This window comes from Aedes aegypti, chromosome 3, assembly GCF_002204515.2.
Source record: "Aedes aegypti strain LVP_AGWG chromosome 3, AaegL5.0 Primary Assembly, whole genome shotgun sequence".
NCBI lineage: Eukaryota > Metazoa > Arthropoda > Insecta > Diptera > Culicidae > Aedes > Aedes aegypti.
Window position 1 is genome coordinate 380,873,087 of NC_035109.1, and position 21,240 is coordinate 380,894,326.

Genomic DNA, 21,240 nt, shown 5'->3' on the forward strand with positions numbered 1-21,240 from the left:
GAGCGAGAGGACCTCCCTTAGCAGCGTCCGGCATCGTATGTTTCAATTGCAACAAAACTGGGCACAAGTCTGTCAAGTGCCTAAACCCACAAAGACGTCCGCGCTGCAGTTTGTGTTTGAAGGTGTACTGTACATTGTGAAGCTATATAAATAAAATTTTACAGAAAAATGTGTTCACTGTACACCCGATTCTGTTTTTGCACGGATTTTTTTTTACACGGCCGTGCAAAAAAAGTTTCCATACATTTTTTTCCACCAAAACCTTATTTTTGCATGAAACGTCGAGAAATGGTGTTACTTTTTTTGCACGGTTTTTTGAAATTTTGAACTGAAATTTTTTTTTGCACGGTACGCATCCCCCGTGCAAAAACAGAATCGGGTGTATTCTATTCTCAGGGTGTCCATTTAAAATTGATTTTTCAATTCCCGGATTTTTCCCGGAGCATCATAATTCAATGATATAATTTTCCTTCGATTTGAATTTTTCAGACGTTCCATAGAAAGCTTGATTACATGATAGATTGCCAAATACTGGAAATTGATAGCAATACCATTGCAGTGGCATAAATATTGGATCAATTAGAGTAGAAAATTTAACAGGTGTTCAAAACCAATCATTATTGGGTTTTGCAAATTCTGCAGCTCCTCAGTGCTTGCTTTTGTCTTTAACCCCTCTACCGGCAGCTTAATTTTTTACCGCAAAATTCAAATTCAAATCGTTATAACTTTTTTGTTTTTCAATATTTTTGCACCATTTTTTCACAAGTTCTCAAACAACTCTTCTAGTTTAGGAATCCGTGTCAATATTCATTATTGGTGATTTGGTTTTAAAGTTATTCCGATGTTCCTTGGGGGACCGACATTTTCCATATAAAATGTCTTTGGCGGCCATTTTATTTTTGATCAATTTATCAAAAAAATAAAATATGGGCTATATAATGCCAGGTAATTCTCTGAAAAAAAAAATCATACAAATCGGTTCAGAATTCTTGGAGATATCTGAAAATTACGATATGATGTTTTTTTAAGTTTTTAAGATCTTTATTTGGCCAGCGTGGTTCCAGAAACTTAAATGGTCATTACTTAAAGACGGCTGCACGAAATTGCTTCATTTTTTCACAACATACTCTCATTAGTGAATTGTTTCGAAGAGTGAATATCCGAATACGATTAAAATTCTGTAGCCTGAGAAATTAACGGGGGGTTCTAGTTACGGGTCGGTCCCTCAAGGAATTTTGGAATATCTTCAAAACCAGATGACCAATGATCAATATCGACACAGATCCTAAAACTAGAAGAGTTTTTTTAGAGCTTGTGAAAAAATGGTGCAAAAATATTGAAAAACAAAAAAGTTACAACAATTTGAATTGGAATTGTGCGGGAAAAAATGAAGCTGCCGGTAGAGGGGTTAATTATTGAGTAGTACAGAATTATTTAAAACATTTGCAACTTAATAGTTTTTCCATATAACATTTTCCAATTCGGAGAACTTGATCTAAGTTATCCATGCATTAATTTTGATGCTTATTTTAAAAATATTGTAGGTTCAAAATGTTAATGGTTTGAACTTCAAAAGAGTGTTGGGGAAACGTACAAAGGATTTTTGAAATACAAATCATTAGAGATTTTTTCAGCGATTTTTTCATAAATCTTCAAAACTGAAAATTTGCTTTAGTTACCTTTAGAACATGTCTTATTTTTTGATGTTCAATTATCAATCCAAATTGTTTTTGTTGATAAATCATTTATATCTTTTGGATCATTTTGGCCATCTCCCGTGTAAAAACAGAATCGGGTGCATCGTCAAACACTATTTAATGGTTTTCATATTAAACCTGCTAAAGAAATAACATATATTGTGTATTTCTTTCACTACTGGACTGCGAAGTGCGGCCTCATAAGTGCAAAAGTGTAAATAAAAGTGTGGGATTACATCAAATCATGTTGGTGTCTTCAGAGCACTTATTCTCTGATTTGTGAGGAATAAGTCCCCGAAGATTTCTACCCGATTAGATGTCATTGCGCACTTTTATTAGCGTTTCCGCACTTGTAAAAACTTCTGCGATAGTCCAGTGGAGAAAGAAATGCGCAAGACGCAAAGCAGCATCATACCAGAAATCAATCAAAAATTTTCTCAAGATATAAACAAAAATCTGTCCAAGAATTCTCAAGTGATCTCGACATGAATTCATTAACGATCTCAAATCAAATTTACTGAAAATGGGCGGAAGGGACCTGATAAGGACCACGTCATACATCAAGAGGATTAGCCAAGCTAATATTTCTAACTAAGCTCCACCAAATATCACAAAGAATCCGTCGAACAGGAATACTTGATAAATCTGACTAGGATTTCAGTAGAAAACCACCAAGATCTCCCAAGAGAATTGCCAAAATCCTTCCTGCTTAGCTTTTCACCAACCACTAAGAATCTGCTGTAAATGTCAAGAAAAATCAGCCAAAAGCCTTTTATAGAATTTACTAAATTTGTTATTAACAATCCTCTAATAATTACCTTTATAGCGATGTTCTAAAGAATTCTCTAGTAAATCGTCAATTATCGCTTATATCCCCGTTAGGATTTCCGCAAAAATCTCATACTATGCATCCTAAAGAAAAGGCTATCAAGCACCATCAAGAATCTAATCGGAAATATCTAAGTACTCTTTTAGAAATTGTTCAAGGATTTTAATAATGTTTCATAAGATTATTCGAATTTGCTTCACATCTTTCCAGAAATTTATCAAGTATCTCATAAGAAATCTGTATAAGTTGTAAGAAAAAATATTGAAGATCTCTTAGGAAAATTTGTGGATTTTGAAAAAAAATACTGGAAACGGTTAACTACCCATCTTACATATCATCAATAGTTAATCAGGATGCAAAGTTCAAGTCATCAGGCAGGCGTCCACTCAAACTTTTTGTGTTTCGTCCATAATAATTAATATTGAAACTAATCCTCTATTCGAAATACATATTTTCCCGGTGTGTTCTACAATTTCCCGTATTTTTCCCGGTCATTTGAAATTCCCGGGTTTTTTTCCGGATTTCCCGGATGAATGGACACCCTGGAATTATTCTCTAACCGACAAACACTGAACACATTTTGCTTTTGAAATTTCGATGATGACGATGATTACGATGGCGGAGCGTTGAACGTTAAGAACTGTTTTACTTATTTTCATCAATATTTCACCGTTATTTAGTGCTAATCTAGTCATCTAGTGTAATATTATGTATACAGTTCCTCCGTAATGAAAGGTTAATTCATGTATCATATTGAATGGATACAAAAATAACAATTTTAGTTTCTCGAAATCACTAGTAGATAGTTCCGCATGTAATGAACTTTGTTATAAAGCATCCCCTTATGACGGTAAACCTAAACATATTTTTAAAATTATCAATTAGGCTCTGCTTTGTTAGCAACATTAACAGGAAATGAAGAAAATTTCATTACAAGTAGAATTACATGAATGTTCATTCGGTGGCCGTCTTGCCCCATAGTGTCGAAAATTAGGTTATTTTGGATGATATTCGAGGAGCTCCAAAACTAATACTTTTAGAAATTATTTTCTTTTTAAATGGCCCAGTGCTTATGGAAAGATGTGAAACTAACATCATGAGGCTAAATTGGTAGGTTTTTTAAGCTTTAGACAAAGTTAGAGAACAATTTGCTTAAGGTGGCACACTAGCCCTAAATCCCGCTATCGTAGATTTAACTGGTATCAATCAATCTAAAGTGAAAATTGAAGGTTTTTTGGAAAAAAAAGGTGATCGTTAAGGGTAACTTGGTATTAGATGTCTCGTTTTAGGTTGTAGTAAGTGCTATTATGGGTCGTGATTTCATCAAACAGATAACAGATAACGGTGATTCTTTTCGAGAAACCTGAAGTATCTGCATTTAGTATAATCTGATGAATGATGCTTTCGGTGATAGTTTGCCCGTAGCAACAGACTGTGGTAATCTTCACACTAAGCTCATTTTACCGGAGCATTTTAGTTCGGTGAAATAAAACACCGTAATTTCGTCGGAATTTTACGGATTCCGGTGAATTGTTACCGAATACTGTAAAAATTACCGTACTCCGTTAATATATTCTACCGAACTGTTCAGCTGTTGAGATTTCACAGGAATCCATAAAATAATTTAAGTGTGTTGATTTGATAGTGGGTGAAAACGATTGCCTTGTATACGCAGATCAAATTAATGCTGATTTTGAAACGTTTTATCGCCAAAAGCAGCCGGACGCCGAGAAGAATGTTAAGTATATGGCAACGATACGTTTGAAAAAGGATAAGTATTTCAATGTTTCCCTTCAACGAATGGGAAAATTTGAGAGAGATGCTGTTGATCAAATAATCGAGGATTGGTTGCATGATGGTACGACACGCGAGAGTAAATCGGTCCTTGTTCAGAAACATAATGGGCGGTATCGATTGTGCATAAATTTCAAGATGGATTTCCACTCCCGATAATTTCTCTACGATGGACATGAAGAACGAATTTTTGTCACGTTGAATTATCTGAAGCAGAGGCGCGTTCACGTTCGAAATCATGGGTAGGACAAACGTTGGAGAATATTGTGTGCACACTGAAGCAAATAAAAATTTAAAACCTTATGGATTCCTAAGCTGGAAATTGAAAGGGGCTCAAACGCAAAGGATGTCAGTAGTGATCCTTTATAAGATGAAGGATAAAGGGTCACTAGGTGTCAGTCGTTACCACAAGACTAAGACTAAGACTCGGCTGGTATCGACTAAGTAACTTAAAAATGTGATATTGTAGACCTGTTGCCTGAAATAAAGAATCCTGAAAGGAATCAAAAAATGGCTGAAAATAGACCAACTAGAAATCAAGAAAACAGAGCTTGACTCTTTATACCTTCAGAGCAGATATTTCTCTAAGATTTAAGACTATTTTTGAGAATTTTTCGTGACATTACGACAAGTACTACCGTATGTGTTTTTTCATGATCTTCTCTAGTAATTTCATCAGGAATTCATTTAGGTATGTTCGGATGTTACTTCGGAAATTTCTATAAGTGTACAGTGGTTACACTATCATGGGTCACCCACTATTATGGGTCATTTGCATTTGAATTGCGTGTGGAACAGAGTGACTAATAATCGTGACAAGGTGACCCATAATAGTGTGAGCAGTGTACATTTAGCTATTATTTCCCAAATAAAATTCTACACGAATATTCCTAGGGAGTTTCTTCAAGAATTTTGATTAAGATACCTCAACAGTTCAGTCTAGATTTTCACAAAAAGTACCACAGAAATGGAATTGCTCCAAAGATTATTTCGGAAATCATAGAAATTTCTTCATAAATTTTTTGAGAAATTTTTCAAGGAAGTCCTATTTTCTCCTAGATTCCATCCAGTGACGCATCCACAGGTTTCCCTGGGACATCCTCCAATATTCCTGGCACTTCCTGGTCAAAACATCTTCAAAAATTCGATCAATAATGTCTCCAAAAATGCCATCAGGTATTTCAAGGAATTTCCTATGAAATTGTCTTTCAGGATTTAAATAAAATATCAATTAAAAATTAATCTGTAGATACCTTCAGCAATTACCTCAGAGATTCCTTCTACGATTTGTACAGGAATTCTTCCTCTAATTCTAGAGTAAGTATTGAAAGTTTTTTCGGGAATTCTTTCAGGAATGTCTGCAGGGAAATCTCGGGATAGTATATCGCATGATTTTCTAAAAGAATTTTTCGAAAAACATTGGAAAGAATCTCGAAATGATTTTTTTTGGCAGGTTTGGATTGGGAAAATTATTGTAGTATTAACTGATTTAAAAACTTAAATAGACTTTTGAAGATTGCATGGGAATGTTAGGAAGTGTAGCATAGGGCAACTATTGGGATCGATACCATACCTTAATATGTAGAGTAGCAGTGCAGAGATCGAGCGACGAAGAGTGTAGAATAGTAGAAGTGGGGACGGCAACGAATAAAGGTGTGCCTCGCGGCGCGGTGTATTTCAAGAGAATTTATAATTATTCGAAGTGTAGTGATTTGTTCCGCAATCCGAAGATTCCGTTACAACATTTGGCGACGACGGTGAAATATGTAAGTAAGAATTTGGAATATTGTGAAACTAATGAGTGATATGAAATCAAAATTTCACATGAATTCGGCACATCATTCATACGGGGAAAATGGCGGAAGCTGAAGACGCAGAAAATATTAACAGCTAGTGTGGTATGGTAGTGGTAGTGAGCGGTAAAAAAAATAGTTGTTGGGAGACGGAGAGAGAAGAGAATGGTTCTCTTTATGTGAGGCTCTTTTTTTTTTCGTTGGCCTGAAATGAGTGTGTGAAAGTTGTGTGGTTACCTGCTGGTGCGGCAGAAAAAAAAAAGCAAAATTGAGTGCAAGAAATCTACCTTGTGTATGTATTGATAAAATCAGTTCAGAGAAGTATGATGATATGAATGTGAATATGATGAGGGGATGCAATTATGCTTTTGATGTTTTCTCAACCCGCAGAGGAAAAATTGAACAGGTGCACTTGTGTAAGTGACAAAACAAAATCATCATTATAAGTATTTATTATGAGATAAACAAAGCAACAGTGTATTGGAACGAAGCAGGTATACATCTACATATAGATGGTAAATACTTGGGAATGATGCTGGATTTTTGGATTTGGATTTAGCATAGAAAGGTAAGTGAATATTTTAGTTTCAAAGCTGCATTGAATTGTTTTTGCTTTCCAATGGTCTGAAATACACTATTTTTTTATAAGTATAGTGACTATCGGGTATGATAACTAATTTCGGTGAAAATTTAAGAAGCGGAAACGCAGAGAACGGTATCGTTCATAATGAAATAGATGACGGTATCGTCAAAGATGAATGATTAATATGTTATAGCATGACGGGATCGTCATTCAATAATAAAGAAGTAGAGCATGCGGGATCGCAAGTGAAGTATATTAGTTCAGAACAGTAGTTACAGCGTTTTGTGTGGAAGAGTTGAAAGCAAGCGGAGTCGCAATGATTATCGGTGATTCTTAATAATATTAGCCTCATGAAGAACAAGCAGAGTCGCTATGGAAATTAAGATAAAAGCGGGTTCGCTGTTAAATAGAAAGTAAGCGGAGTCGCTATGGAAATTTAGATGAAAGCGGGTTCGCAGTTTAATAAAGGATAAGCGGGTTCGCTTTATTATGGTGGTAGAGGGTTTATTGTAAAAAAAATGAACTGGCAGAAATATTGGTACTGTGTTTTTTTATATATATTTCATCAACAGTAATTATATTTAATATTATTACATGATTACAATGATGTGCCGAATGGTGAAATGTTGGTTATATATTCAACACAGAAGTATCCTGTTTTTTATAATGGGAGTATATTTTATTATTTTGATTACGATTGCAACAGGGCTGGTAACGACTGTCGAGTAAGAGTGTTCCAAGCGTCTGTGGAGTCTTCGCAGCTGCCAGTAGCGTGGAGCAAGTGGAAAAGAGATTTAGAATCATATTTTGATGCAGAGAATATTGTTTCCCAGTACGAGAGAAGAGCAAAGTTATTGTACCTGGGAGGACCGGACTTGAGGGATATTTTTGATAATCTCCCTGAAATTGATAATGTCCCACATGTTTTGGTGGACCCGCCGTATTATGATGCGGCGATTTCCAAATTGGACGCTCATTTTGAGCCATTTCGTCGTCGAACTTATGAGCGACATCAATTTCGACAAATTGTTCAAAAACCGTCAGAAAGGTTCTCAGATTTCGTGCTGCGATTGCGTACACAAGTGAAACGCTGTGAATACAGCCAGCCTGATGAAATGATAGTTGATCAGATTGTTGAAAAATGTACCTCGAGCAAACTGCGACAGAAGCTTCTCAAACGAGATATGTTACTCGATGAGGTTGAAGCGCTTGGTACGAGTCTTGAAGAGAGCGACCGCCAGTTGAGGGAATTCAACAGACCTCCCAGTGAAGCTATCAACAGATTGACTTATCGGGGTCAAACATCATCAGCACTCAACAAGCCGGAGATTTTCAAGAAGCCGTATCAATGGTCGAGTAACCGTAATCTGTACTCTCGTGGTGGTAGAAATTTTGCTCGATCGGAGCCGGTCTGTTTCGCTTGTGGAAAAAAAGGACACGTGAAGGGATCAGATGTGTGTCCGGCAATCAAAGCGCAATGTTTGAAATGCCGAGGATACGGCCATTTTGCACGTCAGTGTCTTAAAAGACCAAACATTGATCAACGAGGACCCGTACCAGTAAAACGTGTAAGAGCGGTTCAAGAGATAAATGAACAAAACAAGGAGGAAGATGGATACATTTTTTACGCTATGGGAAGAAACACGTTTTTGTTCAAGATCGGAGATGTAGAGGTACCGATGGTTATAGATTCGGGGGCAGCAGCTAATATTATTAGCATGTCAATATGGGAGGAAATGAAGCGATTGGGGGCCCAAGTTTCGAATATGACCACCACGGTAAAGAAAGATTTCACAAGCTACGCTTCAAGCAAGCCGATGGAAATAGTTGGCCGTTTTGAAGCTTCCATCCAAGGAGGAGGAAAACACACTGAAGCGACCTTCTATGTAGCCAAAGAAGGGCAACAATGCTTGTTGGGAGATGAAACGGCCAAAGAATTGAGCGTCCTTAAAGTGGGTTTTGACATCGGTAATGTTGAGGAACAACAGGAATTCACCAAGTTCAAGGGGGTTATTGTTGAAATACCCATTGACGAGAGCATCCAACCAGTGCAACAACCGTACCGGCGCGTACCGTTTGCTTTGGAAGAGAAGGTGGAAGAAAAGCTAAGAATGATGTTGGCTAAGGGAATCATTGAACGCGTACGGGGACCTTCCCGTTGGGTATCACCGATGGTACCGGTGCTCAAGGATTCCGGCGAGATCAGATTATGTATCGACATGCGTCGAGCGAACCAGGCGATTTTAAGGGAAACGCATCCGCTTCCAACGGTCGAGGAACTATTAGGTTCAGTCAATGGAGCCACGGTCTTTTCCAAATTGGATGTTAAGGACGCTTATCACCAATTGGAAATTTCGGAAAAATCGCGAACCATTACAACTTTCATCACCAAAACCGGATTGTTCAGGTAATTTTTTCGTTTTGGTGAAACTGTTCGCCATGTTTCGGTGAATTAAATAAATAACATGACAGTGTGAATTCGGAATAAACTTAAGTAATATTTTAATACATCAAAATATCTTCTTTTTGTAAATTTTCATCATTAAACAGATTTAAGAGGCTCATGTTTGGGGTTAGTTGCGCACCCGAAATTTTCCAGAAGACCATGGAATCGATACTGGCGGGTCTGAAAGGAATAGTGGTGTATCTTGACGACGTCATGGTTTATGGAGCAAACAGAGCAGAACATGACGAAAGACTGACTTTACTACAAAATCGTCTCAAAGAATATGACATTCTTCTTAATGACCAAAAATGTATTTATGGAGTAGATCAGTTAGAGTTTTTAGGACATGTATTGGACCAAAACGGAATACGCCCTACAGAACATCGGTTGAAAGCGATTAAAAATTTCAGAGAGCCTAGGAATGTATCTGAATTAAGAAGTTTTTTAGGTTTAATCACTTATGTAGGTCGGTTCATCCCAAACCTTGCCTCCAAAACGGATTTACTCAGGCAACTTTTAAGGAAAGGAAGTTGTTTCCAGTGGGAAGAAATTCACCAAAAAGCATTCAACGAAATTAAGGAAGCTGGTTGCAATGTAGGATACCTTGGATTTTTCAGTAGAGAGGACAAAACAAAACTTATTGCCGATGCTAGCCCTGAAGGTGTGGGAGCTGTTTTATTACAAGAGAATAAGGAAGGGTGTACTCGCATTATTGCTTTTGCGAGTAAAGCTCTCTCAGCTCTGGAGAAGAAATATTTTCAGACGGAACGTGAAGCGCTGGCATTAGTCTGGGCTGTCGAGAAGTTCCAGCTATATCTCCTTGGTACCAAATTTCAACTGATCACGGATTGCAAGGCTCTTAAGTTCCTGTTCAGTCCAAGGTCCAAACCATGTCCAAGGATTGAACGATGGGTTTTGCGCCTTCAATCATACGATTATGAAATAAGTCATGAGCCGGGCGCTACAAATCTAGCTGATGCCCTTTCACGCTTATCGGTAAGTGAAGGGAAACCATTTGATGACCATACAGAAATGTATATTCACCATCTAGTGGAAGCTGCTATCCCAGATGCTGTGACCTTGCAGAACGTTTTGGAAGAGACACAAAATGATCCGATTCTCCAAGAACTAATGTGCGCTTTGGAGACGAATTTGTGGACGGAGGATATAAACATGTATAAGCCGTTTAAATCCGAATTACACGTAGCCGAAGGAATCGTTATGAGAGGCGATCGGCTGATAATCCCTGAAAAACTTCGAAAACAGGTTCTAGATTGTGCACACGACGGACATCCAGGTATGAGCTCTATGAAGCGAAGGCTGAGACAGAAGACTTGGTGGCCAAAAATGGACGGCCAATGCGAAAAATATGTGAAGCAATGTAATCCATGTACTCTGGTATCATCACTTGGGCCACCAGAACCTATGTTGAGAACTAAAATGCCGGATAGAGTTTGGACAGATGTAGCAGTAGACTTCCTTGGGCCACTTCCTAGTGGACATAATCTGTTGGTCATTATTGATTACTATAGCCGATTTGTGGAAGTAGTGGTTATGAAGAAGATTACTGCAGAATTGACGATTGAAGCCTTGTTTGAAACATTCACCCGTTTTGGGGTACCGGAAGTACTACGATCGGATAATGGGCCACAATTTATTAGTGAGAGTTTCAAATCATTTTGCAAAGAATTTGGCATCACACAACAAAAGACAACGCCTTATTGGCCACAGGCCAACGGGGAAGTTGAGAAAATGAACAGCTCGATATTGAAACGTCTACGTATAAGCCAAGAAACTAACCAGGAAGGGTGGAAGTGGGATCTCAGAAACTTCTTACTGATGTATAACTCCACTCCACACAGCACTACTGGTATAGCACCATCAGCCCTCATGTTTGGAAGGGTGTTGAGGGATAAATTACCATCGGTGAAGCAGTCGACCGGTCAGGAAGCTGAAAGCATTAAGGACAGGGATTGGGAGAGAAAACTGAAACAGGCGAAGATAACGGATAAGCGCAGGAAGGCAACTCTCAGCAACCTGAATGTAGGAGATATTGTTGTGGCTAAACGGATGTCCAAAGATCATAAACTTTCAAGTAATTTCGACCCGGAGCAATTTATGATTATTAGCCGTACAGGAACGAACGTAGAATTACAGTCGTTGAGCACGCAAAAACTATACCATCGTAACGTATCGCACCTGAAACCAATAACAAAATCAGGTGGCATAGTGGAAAACCATCAAACAGTCGAGAAGGAGTTGGGAAAATCAGATGATACTTGTCCGGCTCAACAAGAATTGGCGCCACGACCACAACGGATGTCAAGGGCTCCAGAATACCTTCGGGATTATGTTACAGCTGTTGAGGCAGACATTAAGTAAAGGGGGAGTGTAGCATAGGGCAACTATTGGGATCGATACCATACCTTAATATGTAGAGTAGCAGTGCAGAGATCGAGCGACGAAGAGTGTAGAATAGTAGAAGTGGGGACGGCAACGAATAAAGGTGTGCCTCGCGGCGCGGTGTATTTCAAGAGAATTTATAATTATTCGAAGTGTAGTGATTTGTTCCGCAATCCGAAGATTCCGTTACAACAGGAAGTATGTTTGGAAAAACTGCAAGAAATGTTTACGAATTTTTAAAGGAATGTTTGGAAACCCTGCGAGGATGATTTTTGGATTGAATCCTGGAGAATACTTGGATGAAATACTGGAGAAATTTCTAGAAAACAAAAATAATTTTTTTTAAGAACCCCTCAAAGAATTATGGAATCATGAGAGTAAACGTGAATGAATTTTTGAAGAAATCCACATGGACAGGCGGAAGAATTCTTGCTGGGTTTCTTGAGAAAAACCTTAAACTTAAAACTCTGCAATAAACCTTTGTGGATTTCTTCGGGAGAAATTCTGTGTAAATCTTTGGAAGATCTCCTACAGTAACAACTGGAGAATTTGTTTGAAGGATTAGTGAAAAAATATTTGGAGGAAATTCTAGGAAAAAAATGGAAAAAATGAGAAAATTACTAAAGGCAATAACTTTGGAATTCTCATTGATTTCCTGGAGGGAGTTCTGGAGAAAACTTAACGTTTCTAACCATAATTTGAAAAATCGCTGGATGAATTTCTGCGAGAATTGGCAGAGAAATCTCTAGATGAATTTCAGAAGAGATCCCTCTAGGAGACCCTGAAAGTATAAAATAACTATGATAATTTCTGAAACTTTTCCTCGCGGAATTTGAGACGAAATTCTTAAAGAGCTTGTTGAAACCCATATAGTCTCTGAAGGCTTGTCTGGAGCTTGTAAAATTTTGCATCAGGACTCAATGCAAGCAGAATAAGGAAAAAAAAGAGACTTCCAGAAATCTTTCATTACAGTAGAAAGTTTTTAGAGACTTGCATTAAAATAGAGATCAGAAAATATCAGGGGGAATCTGATGCAATATATTTTTTAAGAATTAACTTAGGACTAAATTTCTTACGGCATTTCTTTACGGCATTTCTGAATCAGTCAAGAATTTCTTGACACTCTGGGACTTTTATATAGGAATTATTCTGAAAATTGTCTAGAGATTCAGTAATGCTTTTGTTTCGTCCAGGGTTGACCAGGCCCTACGTTGTGTTATTTTAGGTCACGAAGAGGCAGACGAATAATGAACTTCTTTCGCGTTAACTAATTTATTGCCCACCACCGAGAGGCAGTGCTCCTGCTCGGTGGGGAATAGGGGAAGTGGTGGTAAAATGAACAGGGGTGGTAAAATGAACACCGTGTCTTTTACCGAGAAAAAACAAATTTCGATGATTTTTTAGCACGCATGGACGGTTTAGAGCATAAATCTGAGCGTTCGAGTTGATACGTAGGTCAATTGAAGTGGAAATATCAACGAAAACTAAGATTTTAGAAAACCACGCTTGAAAATTAGAACTGACGTAACTTTTAGCTCGGAAGACTTGAGGTTTTTCAGTGAGGTGAATATCGTTATGATATGATGTCAAATCTGATACTTTTAGAATTCTTTTTGAATAGGTTACAATCATTAATAGATGTATTTTCGATGGGGCAATAAAAAATTTCAAAAATATTTGTTTTGCTCACGTTTTTTGCATGGTGTTCGTTTTACCACCAACCGCTGTTCATTTTACCCACATAGTGCAGGTAAAATGAACATTTGCATCGCTTTTTGATAGCGATGACAATTTGTGAAAATTCAGCTTTTTTAGTCTGAAGCTATGTCGCTGCTATAGATTACATCCCTTTTTTTGATGTTATGCGATAGAACTATACAAATTTCTCGTTTTTCTATCAGAAACAAGATGATTTCCTTAAGGTGTTCATTTTACCACCCCTTCCCTTACGATAGGTAGCGATAACAACTTACAACTAATATCACAGAGAGAACGATGTTTCTTATATATGCCAGAGGTAGCAAAAGTGTAGATCTCATGTAGCATTGTTACAGTACTGTAACGCTAGCATCACGCAGCCCAACGCAAGAGCATCAAAGCAATTGGGCTGCTTGCTACTAGCTGGGGGAGAAACAGATAAATTGAATACGCACTGCTGCGCTGCTGCTGTATCTGAATGAGCTAGTAATGGGAGATGCGTTCCTTATATAATATGTACAATGCAACTGGTCTTAGATTAATCCATAGCTTCTTCCAAAGGTTTTTCAAGAATATTTGATGATTCTCTATGGATGTTTCAAAAAAATTGTCATGAATTACTTCCAGTAATACTCACGAGTACCGTGAAGGCCCCATACTCTGCGCACTTAAGGCTTTTCATATTTCAAACAATTGTAATTAATTGAAAACAAAACACAATACTCTGAAATTTTAGGAGCAAATACTTATTGATCTTATGTATAAGGAAAAAATATAAAAGCTTCACTAAGTAATGATTTTTATTGCAAATTTTTAATTTTTCTCAAAGGTGTCCGTGTTCCTAACTCTGCGCACTCATTTTTGCAATGCTCCTTATTCTGCGCAATTAGGTTCCTAACTCTGCGCACTCGATAAATTCTTTATAACAGTTGAAGTATTTTACTAAAAGCATTACTAGAATTTTAACACTGAATTAATCTTCATTTTCTTGCTTTATACGGCTTTACGTCCCCAGTGGAGCGTGGAATGTCTTTAACATAGAAGTTTACTAAGTGAAGTAAATTTTATATATAATTCAATCCATGATAATTACTCTTACTGAATGCCATGAAGTGCAACTCTCAAAATAATCGAAATCATCAAATGATTTCCAAAACATGTAATTAACTTAGTGTTCTAAAATCTAAACCAACTTACAAAAAGGGTACAAACTTCGTCTTTTTTGCGTTCACCCTTGGCGTGTAGAGGAAAATTAGCTTTGACTGTTTATGTATTTTCACTAGAAAATATAAAAACCAAATTTTCTTTGGTTCGGTTCGGATCCGGGTTTAGTATTAAATAATTGTCTCGGATTCGGGTCGGATCCGGGTTTAAAGAGGATAAATAAGAACCTGGTTCTGGTTTGTTATATGTGAAACCCGAACATTTCTACTAAATACGAAGAATAGTTTGAGCGAAAGGGTATATCCATTCTTAATGTATTGTTCATCACTCAACCGAAAAGTATTGCCACTCTCTAAGCGTGACGTAATTAATGAACGATTCCTATTACAGATCAACAACAGTACTTTATTGGCGTTTCTTACTCAATATTGACTCATGAAACTATACAAAAAATCAACATTATTTTATTGCATGGTTAGGGAGTATTCAAAAATTACGTCCATCATTCAGGGGAGGAGGAGTCTACGAAAATGTGACAATGCATGCAATAGGTACTGTAAAAATCGCGACAGAGGATTGAGGGGACGGAGTGTAGAAATCTTTAAAATATGATGGACGTCATTTTTTAATCTTCCCTTACTATGGTGGTCCCCTCAAACAATTTTCCAAAGTATTTCTATTCCATATCTCGATGGTGTCGACTTCGATGGTCGATGGTTCCCTTCAATATCGACCTCTGGAGGGTTGATTGTATGTTGAAAATAACGTTTTATAACTGCTGCGCATAGTAAGGAACATAGTTGAAAAATGGTTCCTTACTATGCGCACTTAAGAAGAATAAGAAAATGAAGAGAAAATAAGTTGCACTTCACCAGTGATGATTGCTCGATAAATAAACTAGTGCCTACGTACTAAAAATCTGAAATATATTCTCTTTAATTTGCTTAAAATGACTTAAGTGATGAGGTACTCCCTTAGCATTTTTGCTAACGGGTAGTCAATTTGGACGTTTTTCAATATTTTTAAAGGTATTTTATTTTTTATTAAAGTAATAAACAAAAATCTGCCAAGAAAATTCTTCGCGTACTTTTTTATTACTATTGTAGCAATATATGAAAAATAAATTTTGAACAAAAGTGTAAGTATTTTACCAGATTTTGATGGATTTTGGTGAAAGTGCGCAGAGTTAGGAGCTGCGCAGAGTTAGGGGCCTTCAGTAACCACCAGTTAATTCATTCAGATATGCCATAGAATATTGATCCATTTGTTTTCCAACTATTAAAGAAGTTTCTAGTGACAATTCTTTCAGTCAATTTCCCACACAGTTCTTCACACGAGCAGGAATTTTTGGGGATCATGCACAAATCATGTCACGCTTCACTAGACATGAGAAAACCATGAAAAACCTTATCGTGTATTCCATTCTTCATAAGAATAAGAATAGGTAAGACGTTCATCGAGTTTGTATGTTTATTGAACAGATGATAAATAGTTTAATTTATTTTTCAAGCTTTTTGTTGATTTTGTTTTTGTTAGATCGTGGGTAGGACAATTCTTTGACTGTCCTACTTGTCCTACCCACTACTCGCGCCACTGATCTTAAGATTCTAAGAAATACACATCATTTGTTACGGCAATATGAGTTTAACAAACTCCCATTTGGATATACTGTAGTAAGGGTTCATTCATTTATTTCATAACGCTGACCATTTTTTACACCCATTCCTTCGTAACGCTTTTTGTATGAATATATTATGAATTTTGTATGAGCCGTAACATTGTGAGGACACCCACCCACCACCTTCAGCGTTATGAAATTTGTCAATAAGCCCTAAGCTCATTAGCAATTCATTCAGTAGTATTCTCCAAAACTGATTCAAATATCTCGGCCAGAATTATCAGTCCAAATTCGTTTCCTAAGTTATGCCAGAATCTAGAACACATTATTCTTTGAAATTGTTTCCCAATAAAATTTTCGCGTTTTCCGTTGAAAATGACTAGAAATATTCACCTGAATTTCTCCAAAAAGTTAGCCTAACTTTTTCAACTTTTTTATTTCTAAATCACATAGTTTGTATATTTATGTGTTTCCTAATCACATATGTTTGTGTTTAGAATAATAAACATCTATCGGTTTGAGATGGAAAAATGTTGACCCGGTCTTTAGTTTCTTTTTCACTAGATCACGAAAATATAACTTTAGTGATAATTTTATAAAAAAAATGACTTTTTGTAGTAAATAGTAACTTTTTAGCAATCAAGTCACTAAAAATGACTCGCTACCAGCCCTAAATTCTTTCGTACAACCCAGCAATTCTCAAACACGCAACTCACCCGACAGGCCTCGGCCAGACTGGCGGTGGCCGTGAATCGCTGTGCCATCCCGGGCGGTAGAGTTCGGGGCAGCTCCAAACCGGGATCGATCAGCGATATACATTTCGACACAACCTGCACCAGCATCGAGGGGCTGAGGTCGTCCAAGCTGATGACTTCTTCGTCCAGATTGCTACGGAAAGAAAATCCCTTAATCAAAATTAACAGAGCTTAATGCGATAAACACTTACCATTCAATCTGCCGCAACGAATGTAGGATTATGTTGTCAATCTCATCCATGATGACCCCGACCGGATTAGCCGTACATCCAGTTGCGAAGGAATGGAAACCTTACAAGTTTGTATGCACCTCCCGATAGTCGCCTTGATTAATTAATCAGCACCATCAAAATCTTCCATGGGATGATGATTAAGCTTCACGGAGCTGCTAAAACGACATGCAACGAGATAAAAAATAATAATGCGATAATGCACACAAACAACCGATTATATACTGCAGATTCCACTTGCTGAAACTCACATAGAACAGCGGCTAATACAGGAAAATTCTTATCAAAATGGATCATTGAAGGTAGTTTTTGTCAGTGCTCACCGCATCAAAACAAAGGCGCCACTGTATATGGGATTTAACATTGTGACAGCATTGCTGTTCTGTCAAACACACAAGGCTACGGTGGCGCTATCTATGCTTTCCATAGCGGCCGTTTTGGTTATTTTAATGGTCCATTCGAAAAGCTATTTAAACAAGACGAACAGAACAGAAAAACACCCATCCAGTTATTTTCGTCTAGAGCGGTGTTGGAGAAATTTTGACAATCGTTTTATGCTTTATGTAAAATGTCGCACGCACACATTCTTTCCAAGATGTATGCTGTCGAATCGAAGTAAATAAAGTGCTCGCTGCAGGGTGCGGAACGATTATCAACACGCTAAGATCAGATTACTCATAAATTAGTAGTTCGTTTACTCATATTCTTCTTTCTGGCGTTACGTCCCAACTGGGACAAAGCCTGCTTCTCAGATAAGTGTTCTTATGAGCACTTCCACAGTTATTAACTGAGAGCTTTCTTTGCCGATTGACCATTTTTGCATGTGTATATCGTGTGGCAGGTACGAAGATACTCTATGCCCTGGGAATCGAGAAAATTTCCTTTACGAAAAGATCCTCGACCTGCGGGATTCGAACCCACGACCCTCAGCATGGTCATGCTGAATAGCTGCGCGTTTACCGCTACGGCTATCTGGGCCCACACGTTTACTCATATATATGTTTTAAATATAAAACGCATAATATGAGTAAAATTTACCAATAAAAATAGGTAAACTTTACCCATATATAAGTCTAGTAAATTTACCCAAATGTGGGTAGTTGCGTTTACACATATTTAGATGAAAAATTGAAAATAGTTGACAATTCGCTCCCAAAATGACAATTGGGTCCTAAAATTTTTAATGAAATCTTGTTTTTATTCAATAACACGAAAAAGCATCTTACTACAACTACTTTAGGAATTTTTAGGTGTTTTCCCGCTCAAATAACTGCTATATCATGTTTAAACTTTAATTTAAAAATTGGGTCCATAAATGAACCTTGACACTTAAGATCATGTTTGACGTTCGTTTAGTCGACAAAAACACCACAGGGGTTTTAGTTTTAACACTGGGGTTGTTCCTATCTGACATTTCGGAAGAGATACGGAAAACAAAATACACCCAAAATTTGAGTTTAAGCCAAGGGGTGTGACAAAATCTAAAAATATGTTTTTTGGGCTCAAACCAACGGAAAACATTAGAAAATTCAGTAAACGTGTTATTGGCCTAATCTTAAGCGTTTGGCACTAAAATTGGGACAGGGCTTTAGGACCCTATTCGTCCGGTGGGGTGTGCTGCTGTCGTCATGATGATGGTTGACGAGAGCAATGTCAAACTCATTCATGGCACTCTAACCTTTACACATGATTTGGATGGAATTTTGTTCGAGCCTCCATGTCTGTTCTCTGTGTTCATGGTTTCAAAGCATTCGGAACAAAATATTTATTTTCACCGCTTAAGTGAAATAATGTTTAAAATATAATGAAATTCAATGGTAGAGAATCCATTTATCTACCCAATGGTATTTTTAGAGGCAGCGGACAATGTTTCGAAACGTGTTTTATCCAAGTGCAAAAATCGCTCAGGCGAAAGTTCTAATGAAACTAACCTCACATATTCTGGTTTTCTAACCTCAGACTAGTGCTCCTACCAGCCGCATCTCATTTTTTGTGAAAGTAGTGGAATAATATAAAAAAACAAACGTATGTAGAACATTCGCTCCCAATACGACAATAGGTCCTAAAGTGTTTAATGAAATCTTGTTTTTATTTAATAACACGAAAGTGCATGTTACTGTAACGACTTAAGGAATTTTTCCCGCTCAAATAACTGCTATATCATATTTAAACTTTAATTTAAAAATTTCGTCTATAAATGAACCATGACACTTTTTATCATGTTTGACGTTCGCTTAGTCGGCAAAAACACCACAGGGGTTTTAGTTTTAACACTGGGGTTGTTCCTATCTGACATTTCGGAAGGGACACGGAAAGCAAAATACACCCAAATTTTGAGTTTAAGCCAAGGGGTGTGACAAAATCTTAAATAAATCTAAAACAAAGTTTTTCTAACTTAAACACACGAAAAACATCAAAAAATTGAGTAAACATGTGTTTTTGGCCTAAACTTGAGCATTTGGCACTAAAATTGTGACAGGCCTTTAGGACCCTATTGGCTTGTTTAGGGGAGTCCAGATTTTTACATATTCTGATTCTACGTTGAAAATTGAATCAGAATCCAAGGTTTCATAATTTTCCGAGCTCTGGAACTATTTTTAAAATGTGTTCGAAGTTAGTATGGAAATCAATTTTGAATCACCCCTCGACAAATTTGACTACACGGAGAGAATGGAAAATTCTATTTAAGGTGAAGGTAAATCGAAGCCAAACTTCAAATTTTAAAGAGCACGGATCTGGAGAACCAAACATCCATTTGAGCTGAAAACTTAATCGATTGGTCACCACCAGCTAGTGACCAATCGATTAAGTTTTCAGCTTAAACGGATGTTTGGTTCTCCAGATCCGTGCTCTTGAAAATTTGAAGTTTGGCTTCGATTTATCTTCACCTTAATATATTTTATATGCGCTTGAACTCTTTTGTATTTTTTATTCATTGCAATGCTTTAAAAACAGAATTATTATAAGCTTTGCTATGCATAATTTAGCAATATTATTAGCCGATCATATTGATCGTCCGGTATTGCTCTGAGGACTTGGTAAAATTTGCACGTTGCTCACTTTCCCTCGCTTACCAGCAACATTGTGAAAATTTCCTTTCTTTAACGGGTCAAGTGTTAACGCGGTTTTGCTGTATCAAATTAACAGAAAAAAAACATACTTGGTAAGTTAATTCGCACTTCCCTGATGTGGAACCATGTATTACTTCCTGCACCATCACTTTTCCTCAGAACGCCACCAATTGCATCCGCACTTCTTCGTGGGAGGATCCACCATTTATTAAGCATAACTTCCGATAACGACCTTCAATCTACAACGGTTTTCTCCGCACCGTGATTGCGAAACATCAGAATAAAACTAGTTTAATATGGGAATGCGGGAAATGGATCTGGACCAAAGCGGAACAAAAATGAATGAATCGGAAAAAACACCAAAAACAGACAGAACTAGACATGATTTATATGAAAATAAATGCGCTTCATGCGAAAATTCACATTATTTAGTTTTTCTGGACTTTGTTTACCATGATTAAGGAAAATGGCTTTTTTTTATTCATGACACATGATTTTAGAACTTTAATCTTGAAATGCATAATTTCCGAATAATCTTTTACCAATATAAAACCCGTTTATACTAGCCCAGCATAATTCGCTAAAATGCATCGCAATGAGTGAATAGACCGAATAGGGTTTTAGAATGGTATTTATGCCATCTAGTATAATATTTTCTTAGCGTGTACGGGACGAGCTGTCATTAAGTGGATTCAAATGTCATTGAGTCTACAGATTGAAATCTTCATTTATAATTTATAATGTCAAACTTAAGATAATCAAGCGCGAGAAAATTGTGTTATACTTTAAAAAATGTGCTCTTTTGAAGAAGCTATGAAAACCTGTAACTTTTCCAGCGCTAAGGTCTGTTCATTTTATAAAGTGGACACTTTGTTTTTGCTATATCTTTTTTATTTATTGATAAAATCGTAATCGGTTTTCTGTGCATCGTTCAACTATTATTCTACAATACTATTAAAATATAAGATCTTAGAAAATGCTTTTGGTTGAAGAGCCAAATATTTTTTCCAAAAACTCCTAAAAAAGCTGTTCGTCAAAGTTTACCATTATTTTTGGCAAAACAAAAATCCTAATTTTTATGAACATATTGTATGTTTGTATCCTTTACTTTTCTACAAAAGGTATAGCTTTAAAAAAATCAACTATATTCCACCATTCT

The 21,240-nt window shown here is 37.0% G+C and overlaps 1 protein-coding gene across 3 annotated transcripts in view; it reads right to left on the reverse strand.

The window, feature by feature from the left end:
* Positions 1-17,366, reverse strand: part of LOC5571929 (coiled-coil domain-containing protein 22 homolog) — a 26,611-nt gene extending 9,245 nt beyond the window's left edge. The window contains exons 1-3 of one of the 3 annotated variants that reach the window (XM_001659976.2): positions 17,262-17,366; positions 16,972-17,165; positions 16,742-16,913 (exon numbers count right to left, since the gene is read on the reverse strand). In XM_001659976.2, coding sequence (XP_001660026.1) covers positions 16,742-16,913; positions 16,972-17,021 — 222 coding nt within the window. In that variant the 5' untranslated portion in view covers positions 17,022-17,165; positions 17,262-17,366. Of the gene's footprint in view, positions 1-16,741; positions 16,914-16,971; positions 17,169-17,224 lie in introns of all 3 variants that reach the window. The other 2 variants (XM_021852956.1, XM_021852957.1) reach the window with 2 other exon arrangements.
* Positions 17,367-21,240: the final 3,874 nt, after the last annotated feature.